The sequence below is a fragment of the Megalops cyprinoides genome, chromosome 3, assembly GCF_013368585.1.
Source record: "Megalops cyprinoides isolate fMegCyp1 chromosome 3, fMegCyp1.pri, whole genome shotgun sequence".
Classification (NCBI taxonomy): Eukaryota; Metazoa; Chordata; class Actinopteri; order Elopiformes; family Megalopidae; genus Megalops; species Megalops cyprinoides.
In genome coordinates, this window is record NC_050585.1 from 12683870 (window position 1) to 12699014 (window position 15145).

The following is a 15145-nucleotide window of genomic DNA, read 5'->3' on the forward strand; positions in this document are numbered from 1 at the left end:
ACTCTGTTGCCAGCTTGGAACAATTACTTTGGAAAGATGGTTTAGTTTATTGGTTTCCAAAAAGATTTTTCCCTTGGGCACTGCATTGTGACCTGAATGTCTATTAGTTTACTCTTGAGGCAACAAACCATAAAACGCCATTAAAACATCAGAACTTGTGCCGTCTGCAGACTTTAACTGCCCTTTTAAAGCACACATACTCCTTACACATAAACACTCTTATTGTGTAAGCTGTTAAGTGTCTGCTTGCTAATTTGCTTTCTAATGCGGCCATGTGAACTTGCTGAATGCAGTGATTGTTGCTCGTTCCATGAAGAAAGCAGACAGAAAAGTTCAGACCACAATGTGATGCTGGACTGCACTGAAAGGAAGGGGGTATCCATGGAAACGTTATTGCAGCTGCCTGTCACTCTGACATTTGTCTGTGTAACTGTGGTGGTAGTGATTAGACAGAAAACTCAAGCGGCCAGTTTTGTTTGCCTTGTAGGTCTGGTCGTCCTCTGGTGGGCTCTGTCTGTTAGGCTTGGCCTCATTCCCCTTGCTTACTGTAACACATACAGCGCCGGCAGTGGCCGCACGGCCAACACGCCAAGCACGCTCGCTCGCAAGCTCGCTTTCGCACCGGAGGCTCCTGAAGGTTTCTACATGCAACAGCTTTTAGCCTGCTCTCCAAAAAGGTCGTAAGAAAACCTGGGCTGATGATGCGGAAACCACATTTTTTAATTAATGTTTTTTTTCCCCTATATGCAACCCTATTTTGGGATTGCCAGATGTACGCCAGGCTCGTCTCGCCGTGAAAACCGCTTCTCCTGAACAAAAGCACTGAGGAAAAATGGACGCCATCCTCCGATGCACTTGCACGCAGCCCACAGCTATTTTTCACACTGCAAGTCATACAGTGTACTACAGCAGAGTGGGTGCTCATTGGAGGATCGGTGCCTCTCTGCTGATGTCATCCAAGTAACAGTCTGGTGCCTGATGAATCACAGCTTGCTTGAGAGCCATGAAACAAGGACACCGTCGCAGACCTACCCATCCCTATCTCTGGTGGAATGAAGCAAGTTTTTTTTCTGCCGCCGTTGGCTCCCAGAAATCCTCGACTCAGGACACGGCTGGGATTGAACCCGGCAGTGGAACTCAACTTGCATTCAAGACAAACACCTTAAATATTGAGTCACTTGGGAACCTAAGAAACCAGAGCAACTCCCCTGAACTGGAATGTCCAATAATACTGTTTCCTTCCCTAACTAGTCTGAATTGTAAACACTGGAGGCATGGAGTTGTGCTTCTTTACTTTAATACATGTTTTAAAATAAAACACAGATTTTTTTTACTCAAACATAGCTTTTATTAACAAAATAAGTCACCATACATAGGATTTCTTTTGTTAAATAACAGTACTAGTTTACAGTTGCAGTAACTATGTTGTGATGCGATAATCTTTCTTGGCCAGAGAACACAAAACGCTATCATAGCATGAACCTCAGTACACACTGCTCAGTGTCAATACTGAAACATGTTAAAAATACATGTAATGAAACCCATTTAGTCTTTTCTCAAGACAGAGTTCCACTAAGCATGCCCTGCCTTTTTTCCCTGTCACTTTTAAAAAGGCAAAATGGCTGACCCCACAGAACATGCTTGCTGTACATACAGTGGATTGTCCTGAAAATGAAAAGGTTTAATACTCCTACGGTGCAGCACAGATGCCAATTACATCTGCACGTGAATTAACTGGAGGTTTTTGTCCGCTGACTCGGTTGCATTTCGGCCCTGAATTTGTGACACGGCACAGGAAAAGCTGATGAAAAATACTGTCACCGAGGCCCAATCCATTTTTTAAAAGGTGATATACATACTCCGAAAACACTTATTTCATCTTTGAAATGTAAGCCTTCTGTACATATGAAAATGTACTGTAAGCCACTACATCTCTTTGCAGCAATAATAGCAATAATCATTTTTTTTAGTCTGGACATTAAAATCCACTGTAATCAATGTGTCACTATGAGTATGTTTCCCCTCATGAAGACATTATAAGATGACTGCCACAGTTTGATCAAATGCAAGATCCAACATTCGGGTTAAGGAGGTGTGTTTGTTGTAACATGGTCAGAAAGGCTTTTTTTGGTCTGTTTGGAAGGAATTCTTTTTTCCAATCGCTTCATCAGTTTGTGTGGTGACCTTCCCTGTCATGGTAAAGGTACACTCATTAAATTGATCGAACCACTGGACACTTAACCGCTTAATACTTTCCGTTAAAAATGCCATCAATCAGCCCAGTGTGATTTACATGAAATGAAGCTGCTGTCACACGTTAAGGGTTGATCTTTAAAGAACGCCGTGTCGGTTAGTTCCGTTTAACGGAAGTCAGATGTCCGCGAGACCGAATTTCTCTCTTCCAAGCTGAGAAAGCAAGACGGCCCACACACTGTAGTTTCTTTGTGGGGGGGCTGCTTATCTTTTTTTCTTCTTGTTTTTAGAAGCTGTAACATACAGACCAAAACAAAGCGGAACATCCATCACGGCGTCTCGTGGCTTGCGGATTGGCTCGTGACATGGGCCAGGTTAGCACTGTGGTAGGGAGGTGCAGTGCCATGGTTCCCTGGAGGACGCAGCAGTGCAACACTCGCCCCTCGTGCGACAGCGTCAGTTACTCTGACAGACCGCAGGAAGGCTTCTGTTAGCACGTGCCTGTGGCACAGTAGTGCAGTTTAAATTGTGCAGGGAGCGCCGAGCCGTCCCCCATAAACACACCTGAGGCTGCAAGCGTCAGTCCTCTGTGAGCTCAGTGCCGAAAAGCATGACCCCCTTCCTCTGACTCCCAACTGGAGGCTCACGGTTTCTACTCGGCGGCTCTGAGTCTGCGTAGTGTTCACATTCTTTATTCGTTCAGGAGGCTTCCACACGAACCTCTCGTAGTAGTAGTGTGTGTATTTGTTTTAGGAATAAATAAATAGGAAGAGGAAATGTTATAGGTCTGCTGCCTAACATGCATATTTCCTTGATGAACCGTGCCACCATCGGTATACGGAGTTCATCGTGCGGTAGCAACATAATAGCAAACGGAGGAAGATGGGCAATTTCCTGGCCCGACAGCACTGAGTGCTAGCGCTGTCTGGCTTGTGTCAGGGGCGATACACTGTCTCCCACTGGAAACGCTGCCCATTTGTTTTGCCATTCGAGCGAAACTGGAAGTTGTTGACATTTCAATGACAAACAGTGCCAGAAGTAAAGCATCAGTAGGGAAGGACTATGGGTTGGATTTAGTTGGGGGGGGAGTGGGGTGGCTTAGTCAAAGGCCTGAATGTTAGGGACTGCTGGAGAGTTTCAGAGTGGAAACATTCAGTATTTGCTGTTTGTTACTAAAACATCCTCTACTGCAGGTCTCTAAAGATACTGGTTTCAACAAGTAAAGCGTAGTTTGCCTTCAGGTAAGTACTACTGTGCATTGTAAGTTTTTCTGGCAATTTCATATTCATACATTGCAGCAGATGTTTATGTGTGACTTTCTCAGTAAAACAGAAATTGTAATTTACAGTACATACGGTGTAAGGAATTTATATTCGTTTAAATGTGAAATGGAATTAAATAGAACATGAATTTGTAAAATGAAAACAAATGTTGTCTCTCTGTCTTACCAGGAGAAAAAAATGTGTTTTGAATAACGAGACATTACATTTTCCAATATTAACAATTGGTAATGTACCAAATTTTCATGTCGCCAAAGAGTTGCACACATAAATATCTTCTGTGAATTGTATTGTGGGATTTAGTTTCACAGTCAACCCATGTGACTTATTCCTGAGCTTTCTAAATCAACATTTATGTACCACAGATACACAAAATTCAAACCAATTCATTCACATCACGTAAGTGTACGACAAAATACAACTGCTTATGTGCACAAGTGTTTTTCCCTAATATCACATGACAGCAGTTTCTTTTAACTTAAATTGATAAGTCACTCTAAGAATCTGGATACCTTGGATTGGAGATCCAAGCATATTCCTTTTCTCTCTACATTCTTCACTGGCAGCTGAAAGTTTCACTGCTGTTATCAATATGAGCTTCTCTGTGGGTGTTTCATATTTACAAAGCCCATTGGTACTGTTCCATGTGTCTCGTTTTCTGTAGTACTCTGTCATGTGTGGCCCTTGCCATATTTTAAAATGCACACATTTGCCACACTTTCATTTCAATGCAACAGACCAGTAAATTAAAGAAAGAAAGAAACCAGACAACGAGGAAGGAAATAGTGAGCACCTGCTGCGTATTATTCCTCCGACAACATTAAGGCCAAGAAAAAAAAAAAGAAACTTCAAGTTTCGTACTCGAGGACAACATTGGTTTGGGGTTTTGGGTTGGGGAGTGGGGGGTAGGATACTGGTCAATAATTTAATCTCAGAAGACTGGTCATCACTGTCCTGCTGGTCCAGTTTACACCCTTACCTTCTACAACACCTGGATTTCCTTCAGATTAAGATGCACAGGAAAGGGTCAAACCCCATTCGCACCACCTGCCCCTGTGTTTTTTTTTTTTTTTTTTTACATACTTCATAAATTACAATCCTCCTCCCAAGGCATTGTGCTCAGCGTTTGTCATGGCAGTTCACACCTTGTATCCCATATTGATCTGTAAACATTTCTCACCGCACTTTGATTGGCATTTAAAAATGACCCAAACTGGAGCGACCCCCTATAGCAAGGGGTCGATGGTCATGTTGATCTGGTCTTTGTTCCGCGTGCTGCCGTTGGAGCTCAGGTACAGCTCGTCCTTGCGGCACAGGACGTGTTTGGAGAGGATCTTGCGGAAGGTGTTCCTGAAGTCCTGGATGCGGTAGGCGTAGATGATGGGGTTGACGGCCGAGTTGGCGTGCGACAGGACGATGGCCACGTACATGACGGAGGGGGGCTTGGCCAGCCGGTTGTAGAAGAGCGTCAGGCAGTTGAGGATGTGCACGGGCAGCCAGCAGAGGGCGAAGAGGCCCACGATGATGGAGAGCGACTTGGCGGCGCGGATCTCGCGCTGCAGCAGGCTGTGCGAGTTCTCGCCGTTGATGCACTTGAGCTCGATCTGCCGCAGCTGCCGGCGCGCCACGTTGAAGATCTTGATGTAGATGCCCAGCATGATGAGCAGCGGCAGCAGCACGCAGCCGAAGAAGTTGAAGTAGACCATGTAGCTCATGTCCACCACGCTCTCGAAGAAGCAGAGGAGCTGGCAGCTGCTGTTGCTGGCGTTCTTGGCGAGGCTGGCGTTCTGGCATGCCGTCTGCTTCTTGTTCCACCCCAGGAACGGAATGAGGCCGATGACAAAGGACAGGATCCAAAGGATGGCGATGATTTCCCTGGCCCTCTTGCCCGTCATGAGCTCCTTGTATCTGTTCAAGTGAAGGAGGGTAGAGGGAGGAGTTGAGACTGACTTGAGGTGGCATATCATTTTTATTTGAAATGAAAAACTCTTTACTGCCTTACTCATAGCAGCAAATGTGAGGGTGACTCATATGATAACTAAGGACTTTCCGTTGTAACCATCACACTTCCATTACAATTAAGTGTAATACAACCAGATGAATACAAATAAATTCAGTTACTGTGGTAGTGTGGGTGTTTCTTGCTGGAGTGTAAACTATTTTTACACTGACGTTCTGAGCTTAGTGGGTGCCCTGTGTGACCGCAAGCTCCTTATGGTGGTGCTTTTGCTGCAAAAATCCCAGACATGGCAATTCCGTGGGAATGCAATTCTGTTCTGGCGGCACTTGGAAATCATGCCTCAGACTTGATTAAATTAAAACGACACTGACACGCACTGAGAGGTTTTCAACAGCAAAAATGTATCTTGGTTTAGGATTACTGTGCTTACTTACTAAATATACAACAGGTGCTATGTAGAACACACATTTGTAATTTTATGCTCCAAGCTGCCTTCTGTAGCTGAGAGCTTACTCTCAAAACATACAGATTGTCTCACTGGACGGACATCACAGAAGGGCTCTGGCATGCATACTGCAGCACATGTTAGCAGTGTTCCCTCTCTCAAAGGAAGACCCAGCTTGTGAGGAGACGGGTACAAAGCATTTTGATTTAACATCACTGTGGCACATTATTGTAGCTGAGTAACGTTTTGACAGCTTGCCAACGCTTCCACAGTCATGAATTCATAGTTTGTAACATTTTACGAAATGTATTTACAAGGCTTTGTAAATTAAGATGTCCATAGTTTGAAACGTTTTTTTATGTGCAACCCATAAAACGGGAGATTTATGTTCTGTGACTCACATCCAGATGATTGGAAATGACATACAAATGTGAAACTCCCTTCTACCTATTCAATCTGTGACCTGAAAGTTCACACTGTAGCTGACATTTCTACATGGGTTTATTCAAAGGAAATGAATCTCCGATATAACCAATGCAGTCTAATCTTTCTGAAATACTGCTGTCTGAAAGAACACAAAGCTTTGAGTAGGATAACAACATGTGTAGAGACTCAGAGTAGGTATCAAATGTGAATTAAAACAAAAACCCACTTCTTCATGTTTCGTATTATCGAGAATCCTTCAGATTTCTGGTGCTTTCCATAGTGGACTCCCTCAGATTTGAACTATGGATCTGGCTGCTTGCAACATATGGGTGAGTTCTGTGGTTTCCATACAGAAAATGATATTTACTGTATTTCATAACACAGTGCAGTGCTATCAAGTGGAATTCATTCTTCAGATAACAGCAATGTGGGTGCAAGAAGGTGGGGATATCAGTGGCCCTGATATCAGTGATAATTTGGTCCTCTGTGTCTAGCAGATAAAGGGGTCCCACTCCACAAGTCTACACCCATGTGCCTTAAGACTTCTAAGCTTCCTTGCAACATGCACAATGTTCCTAGAAACCCGTTCCACTTATAAACCAACTAGAGCATTGACTACAAATAGCCAATTAGCTGCCAAGCCAATTATCACTTTGTCCAGTAGAGAACTAGATCCTATGGTTCTTAAAAGAACTGTGATAAAACAAAGTTTAGAAATGTCTGCTTCTGAAGCTGTCAACTTACCTGTCTACATGTACTAGCTGTCAAGACCTTCCTGAAACAGAGACAACACAGTGTTTTCTAAGAAGTGCAGCTAGGTGTTAGGATCGTAAGGAAAAGTGCTATATGTTAAATTGTTACGAAACTGTTCAAGTCAACTTAGTCTTCTTGGATGTGGATTCATTTGCAGTCTACATGGTTAAATGACAGCAAAATGTCCAGAAATGTCCAGCAATTGAATGGAACAAACCAAATCCTGGTGCTCAACACTTTTTAATACCTGACATTGTACACGAGTCAAAAAGGGTGTAGCATACTGCTTACATACTTAGTGGTTTTCTTACAGCAGCCTAACCATTGTGCAGGAATGCTTGCACATATGTAGGATTGTGTACAAGTCTAGCCTGCATACCTTACACTGATGTATAAGCTGTATATTTCTATTCTCTAGTCGCAGTGCACACAGTAATTAAAATCAATGCAGAACACTTGTATGAAGTGGAACAGAATGATTGCTTAATGGTTGCATTGCCTGACTTTCTGCCAATATGACATCAGACTTCAGATGTATGATCTAATCCTCATGGTGCAACTCATTAATCTTCATCTGGTAGGGGTGGGTTCAACCTGCTGGTTTATCTTAGCAAGTAGGCGTCAAGTGGACATTTGCATAAGTTGGAGCAACCCTCACACCAATGACCTACATTTTACTCCTAGAAATCAATTGATGGAAACACAGAAAAGTTAGTCAAGCTCTGTTGCCAGGCTTCGAAAACAGGAAGTGGCATACGTTTGAAGTACTGCAATGAAAATAATGTGTTCAAAAGAAGAGGGACTTTACTTCCCCTGTGCATGTTGTTTGTCACTCAGATCCTCTTTGTGACAGCAGGAAGGACAGAGGAACAAGACTGTCATCAGTTAGGAACGGCCACCAACTGTCATGGGCCAGTGACCTGCATGCACTGCAGCGGAGGCTGGCCACTGAGCCACCCCTATCTTACACTGCCTCTGCATCTCATGCCCAGCCAAGCCAGACCTCCTCATACTCTGCATTACTTTAAGTGCATATCCAGGACAACCTACATACGGTGGCTTACATTTTATCATTTTATATTAAGTGAATTGCTCAAGGGTACTACAACAGTACCGCCCCTGAGGTTTTGATTCAACGACCTTCTAGTTTCAGGTCAAGGTCCCCAAAACACTACAGTAACACAGCACCACACTGCTGCCTCAAACATCTGATAACAACCAAACCTAACATTTACATCTCAGATATTTGACTTAATAAACATTCAATTGCTCAAATTATTAGCTTGCTTTGCTTCCTTTTGAAAAGAGCCTTGATTTGAAAGGACTAAATAAATTGTTGGTATTTGGATGGAGAACCTTGCCAATTTCACTCTTCACACAGGAAACTGAATTCATTTTCAAGTTTTACTGTACTACAGAAGGTGAATCACTGACGCTGTGAGTCCACGGCTTCAAACTAGATGTTATTCAAAAGAATCGTGACAAATCGCGGGAAACCATAACCCAAGGGGGTTTCTGTGAAAAGCTCAGAAAAACAATATAGCACAGCAACCACCAGTCTCCACAGAGACTGAATTCACAGAGGGCTACAGCTATCAAGGTGGATACAGATTCTGTTAATACTTTGGGTACCACAGGGAAACTAATCTTGTGTGAATGGCATTTTCAGTTTGTGGAAATGGGGCTAGCAGTAGTTAGCTCCAGACTGATGATAAAACTGAATTTATACCCCAAAAAATGTATCCTTCCACACATTAGCGTACTTGACACACTTTTGCACAGTTTAGGAGCAGATCAGTCACCATAGTTACTTGAAGGCTTTGGGCCATTTTTATTCTTTTTTTCCATGTGTGCGAGGCTCTGCTTTGAGCTGAGTGCGTCGGCCATTAATAATGAATACACTGCAGATGATCCTGTCAGGACGAGTCCTGGAGAGGACGCGCATGCAGGCAATGATGGGGCTGCCCTGCCTGTCTGAGAGGGTCTCTCCATGTGTCACTTGAGCCGCCGGCTGGCAGTCAGTAACTGGCGAGGACGGCTCTTTAATGGGGCTGCCGGAATTCTCTCAGCGGCCAATGAATGCAGTGAATGGATTAATCCTGGCATGACAACAGCACTCTGGCATCCCATCTCTCACTCCTTCCCAATCCCATAATCCCATTTATAACCCCACTGTTCTTCTGTTTCCGCCTGGGCCACAAACCCTTGCCAGACACTGTGTAAATAAACCCATGGCCGTTAAAGGCGCAGGGATCTTCACCGCTTTCTCAGCATTGCCCTGTCACAGATTTATCTTAACCAAGGTCCGAACTGGCACATGATATGAAATTCAAAAGAAAGCATATGAGTTGTATATACTGGATGGGATTCATTTGAGATTATGTAAAAGGCTTACATCTTTTTGTCTACCCTTTCACCAAATGCTAAAATGTTTTATGTCGTACTCTAGAACTGCTTGATTTCTGCAGTCATCTGTTCCTGTCATTTACACTGTGGGGCTTGCTTCCCCAGCAAAAATGCTTTTTTCATGCGAGTGACTTAATTGTGAATATTTATAGATTTATATCTTATCTAATATTTATATGTGTGGTTTGATGAGAGGAAACGAGATTGATTCATCGACTAAATTCTCTTCACAGTTTATGATTTAGCGCTCCTAGGAATGATAACCTTGGTGCAGCACGTGAAGCCACTTCAATGTAAGCGCGATTGGTGGCCAGATTATTGTAATCTTAGTTTGGCAAACTCACAATTCAGTCAAAGAGCCTGTTCAGCTGTAGGAGTCTAAAAGCAGGCTGGCTCACTTGGCAGAGTCCGGGTTCTTTGTAACCAAGAGAAAAGAGCAGGGGCCTGGGAAAACTGGGAGTTTTTGACGGGTGAAACAGAGGGTCATCCTGGTTCTCTTGCCCCCTCAGCTGTACGGCAAATTCTATTTCCAGGTTTACTTCCACTTGAATCAAGGCTCAAGATGAAAGAAAGGCATATGTTTACCAAAATTCTGAAAATCTTTGGAAACGGGCGAAAATACTGTGTAAGACGCATGTGTGTATTCTGGGCTTTGGCTCATGTCGATGGTAGTGAAGCACAATTCTTGCACTCCTGCTACCAGCTGGGAAACCACTCTTTTTGAGCTGGAACATATGGAAAATCATGCCACATCAGTGTGATTCCAGCTGCCACATGATATTCACACAAGTGCCGATGTGATGCTGCAGTAACACAATGATGTCATCTCAGTGCTGCGAGCATGGGAGGATGCTATGTTTTAGCGGGGATTGAATTACCTGCTAACCACATTTGGGGTTGCCTTCTTTTCGCATTTCCCTCAAAAGCTATAATGCCACTCGTGTCGCTATCCTTCATGTACAGTGGGTAATTAAATGCACAAGAAAACAGCAAAGGTTTTAGCGCTAGCCGCTGGGTAGCCCCGACAATCGCGTCCCTCGTAATTGAATGCTAAAGAGGCGATGATGGACTGAGCGCCACATCGGTGGCTTCTGGCTGCACCTGGTGATGCATCAATAAATCACGCTTGGCAGTTGTTTATTGATCGAGCAGCAGATTTCAGGGTCTCAGGGGAACAGAGTAATTGATTTGAAGACCTAAGCTCACCCTGCCCTGCCGAAAAGGACGACGTTAGCCTGAACATCCAAGCCCCTTTTATGGAGTGCCTTTCTACTGCTCATCGCCGCTTGAAATGTGTGGCTGTGCTCGGGTACAGACATACTTTCAACAACGTCTTGATCACGGTCATGTCAGTTACCTATTTTAAAGGCTTACGGCTGTTTTTTTTTTTTTTTATTTAGTACAGAATTTTAAATCAAACATTTAATCTCAAATATTAAAATAAGAAAACGAGCAGCTCATTTTAATAATATTTTAGACCATTTCAAGCTGCCCTTTAACTAAAGCTAGGGAGACAGCTATTAAATACTACAGGCCAGTCAGCAAAGGCAACAATCTCCACAACCTGGCTATAAAGCTGGCAATAACTACTTCCATAGTGACAACAAAACAAAAAAGGTTACACCTCCTGACTCTGATTTTAAGTAAAAATCAACATAACTCTCAGCCTCAGTCTGGCACAAAATTTGATGTGTCAGTAACATTCAATATTTAGTAGTATGTTATCTTCATCCATTTAATTACGCACATAAATGGCTGTTTGCAGATGCAGCCTTTGATAGTCACTGCATTTCCTGGTGAACTAAATGCATCGCAGTAGAGGCTTCATAATATGGTGCTTTTTAAGTCATGTTTTGCTCTTATTTTGTCTGAATGTTTCATTACTTCATTGATCTTTTTTTTATTCACTAGCAGATTTGATGCACAAACACTAACCTAAGAAAACTAGTCACACATTTTACTAGCATCGTCACAAACCTGGAATTGTTTGACTGAGAAACCCCTCAACACGGAAAATAAATGTGTACCACACAAATATCACTGTTACCAAATGACTTTGCTTGTTGTGGAAATTCTTCATTCTTTATGTATTCTCAACTTCATCACAACATCAGCACAGTGGGAAATTATTCTCAAAAGAGTCATGACTTATTTCACTCTGAAGGCACATTAATCACATTAGAAGAAAACGACCAGCATGTCACTGTTAACTGTGTTTCGTGAGTTCTCCAGTTCCACTTTGGCTGGAGTTTGCCCAACATCAGTCTCTAGTCTCCTCAGGGGGAAAGCCAGTTAAACATTGCCACACAAGCATCTAATCAACATTGCAGCACGATTAGGAATTTTGCCTGAAAGCCTTTAAATTGAGTCTTTCACAGTGCCCCATCCATTGCTACAGCTACTCCAGCCTTCACCACTGACTTCTGCATTGTATGTCCCGACATGCTGTTGGGCAGTGCGCCGGATTATCAGGTCATGGGCTAAATCCTCCATTGATGAGGAGGCTTCAGAGCTTCAGATGTTGAAACTCCAGACTCGAATATGCTGGGGCGCTATCAAGATCTGATTAGCCACAACTGGCAGCCAGCAGCAAGGGGCCACAGTATCGCTATGAGCAAATTCACAGTCACTCCAGCCTCTGGGAATCACCGCGCCTCTCTACAGATACGCATGCACAACTGCGACAACTAGTTTTATTTAAAGACACAGAAATATGCAAAATTGCCTCATTCTATTTACAGTAGCTGCAAAGGGGAACTATAATATCCTCATGACAAAATGTTCCTACGTTGTACCAACTACACTGGTGGTCAAAACACACTAAATGCCAGGTGAAATTCCATTCATTTTGAGCCATTTCTTAAAGTGACCCCTCCAAAATTCCATCTACACTCACATCAAATGGCCTGTATTTTTCCAGTTAAGATAACAGTATATGTTGCACGGCAACCAAATTTCAACATGATCAAAGAAACATCGCACACAATTATTGGTTTCAAATAAAAGCTAATAATTATTGTATGGGTAAGTTACAAAAGGTTTGATTGATTTTCTTGGAAATTAGTCAAGGATAAAATCACTACTTACATGAATGGAGTGAAATATAACCATTAACTTACACTGAATTAACAAAATCAGTATTTAATTTTGTCATCAATTAGCAGTCTCTTTTAAACCTGACTGGATACATTTCCCTTAATTGGTACCACTGGGAAACAGAAGTGACATTCTTGTGTAATAAACTGCATCAGGTGCATCCCCCTGACTTAATTAGCCAATATAACTCGTGATTTGTTCTATTAATGCCATATACTGATGCAGTCACCTGTAAGAAATAGAATAGAAATAGTGGTGTTTAAGGCCACAGGAACACAGAATAATAGAGGATCAGGTGTCCAGAAATTACTTGACACTGTTTGAACTTTCTTTTGTGAATCTTTCAAAGACAGATTCAAACCATGGCTTAAAGTTGTTTGGCCGCATTTTTCAGTCCTGAAATTAAGGTAACGTTGCAGCTGATGGCATCATTTCTCGTCTATTTCCTCTTTCAGAATTGTCTACAGTCATACATTAACTAGCGAGAACAATTCGTACGTGATCTCCTTAAATCAGATTAGACTAATCATTAAGTGAGAGGTGTTTATTTTAAGAGCATGAAGTCCTAGATCTTCATTCATGTCCTGGAAGAGTAACCACACGTTCCTCTTGCCGATCCAGCGATCAATTGGCATCAAAAACATCCGAGAATTTTTCTTGCATGGATTTGTCTTGCATAGAAGTCTTACAAATTCTAACAATGACTTACTGATGTCTTACAAAATGTAGGCCTATTATACGTTACGGTCACAAAGAAACATGGTAACAGTTACACAGATAGGGCAAATGCGGTTTTATAACAACTAACATAGCCTGCGTATTTTATGTGGGGAAATGATTATTGGGTTGGATCTCTGATAGGAAAGAGTAATAAAACCTGTCGACTGTGTACGCTTTGGAATACATTTCAGTAGCCAGTGGAATGCAAGCACGTTATTCATAACTGTAAATATATAACCTTAACTTTAAATACTCACCTGAGCGGAATTTTGACGGCCAAGTACCTGTCAATTGCAACAGCCAGAAGGCTAAAGATTGAGCTCTGGGTCAACACCAAGACAAAACAGGCTAGAAAAAGACATCCATAGAAGTCCGACTCTAGTCCGATACTGATCGTGATGGCAAAGGGGATAGCCAGGCATCCAACCAGGATATCTGCCACAGCCAAGGACACCAAAAAATAGTTCGTGGCGTTTTTAAGTGTAGTGTTTATGGCAACAGCCCAGCACACCAAAACATTGCCGGCGATTGACAAAACTGCAATAATTAATTCGATAACTATGTAGAACGTAGGCATTTCAGCAAGCATAAAAAATCACACCCGTCGACGAGAAGTGCTCTGTCTCATGATTAGTGTCCAGTGATTTTATCCATAAGAAGACAGCTCATAGATCAACTGAAATCACTCTGTTCGCTATAGTCCAGTAACAGTCCACAAATATGGTCCAACTGAGCAGCTGCCATCTAAAAAAGAAAACAGTGAAATGTGTATTTAATGCGTTTCGCAGACAGTATCGTCATGTTTAACACCTCAATGCAGACACAGCCATGTTGGGAGTTTTCTAAGTTGTGAAACTTGCTGGTTAAATTGTTTTTCAATGTATGCTGAAACCTATGTTTATAGACACCGACTCAGTATGAGGAATGCAAATACATGCAAAGCTCTGAGTTGTACTCTCTCTTGTGCCGATGTTACTGTGCATTCCACGCCGTAACTGGGTGACGATTGCGTTTTCCAGTCTACATTTCGGTGCCATGTGCGAAAGTTTCTTACCTTCTGGAAAATGAGAAAGTTGAGGGGCTGAGCTATGCTTTGCTCACAGTCCGTTATGCAGCACCTCCTTCATGTGCACGTCGCAGCTGTTGGTACCTCTGTCTCGTTTACTTCCTTGCGCCACATGGCTTTTCAAGCGGCGTGATAAAAAAAAAAGCCCATCACAAAACATAACCACGCCCAGGAGCCGACTGCGTAGCGCATCTCTTTAGTCATCCAAATATGCTATGGCTGGGGACATCATTTGTGGCGTTTTCAAAGAAGCCATTTATTAGGGATGTACATAAGATCAGCGTAATCTCTACATCTCTCTAAGGATTTTTTCCTTTCAAGAAAGGATAACAGAAACACAACATCTGTTTTTCATTCACTTGTTGATTCAAAGTCCACTTCTTCTCTTAAGGAAAGCTTATAATATATTGTATAAATTGTAATAGCCATACAATGCTGTATTAGGAAATCTGTACTTTCCTAATACGACGCAATCGTCTTCATCTTCGGTTATTTAAATACGTTTTTATTTCCACTGATCACAGTCAGAGAATGACCGACTGACGGGGATTTTACATTGCTCTACTTTCACCTTTTTTTTCGGAAAACTTTGCAGACTCTTAAATCCTAGGCTAAATGCTGTTGTTAAATCGTTTACGTGTGCTTAGCCATGGAACGTCAGTTATTGCAGTGGCAATTTATTCCTGGAATATGCGCGTGTTTTTTACTGTCAACATCCCCCTCTCTCCCCTATAAAAATTCCCAGTTCTCTGAAGAAGTCTGTGAAATCAATAAGGTGTGAGCTCTCACCTCCTACTCTT

The 15145-nt window shown here is 42.5% G+C and overlaps 1 protein-coding gene across 1 annotated transcript; it reads right to left on the minus strand.

The window, feature by feature from the left end:
• Positions 1-4358: 4358 nt before the first annotated feature.
• Positions 4359-14420, minus strand: adora2b (adenosine A2b receptor). The gene is made up of 3 exons (XM_036525347.1): positions 14334-14420; positions 13537-14023; positions 4359-5381 (listed from the first exon to the last, which is right to left on the minus strand). Exons 2-3 carry the CDS (start codon positions 13866-13868, stop codon positions 4700-4702), a joined length of 1014 nt encoding a protein of 337 aa, XP_036381240.1. The 5' UTR covers positions 13869-14023; positions 14334-14420; the 3' UTR covers positions 4359-4699.
• Positions 14421-15145: the final 725 nt, after the last annotated feature.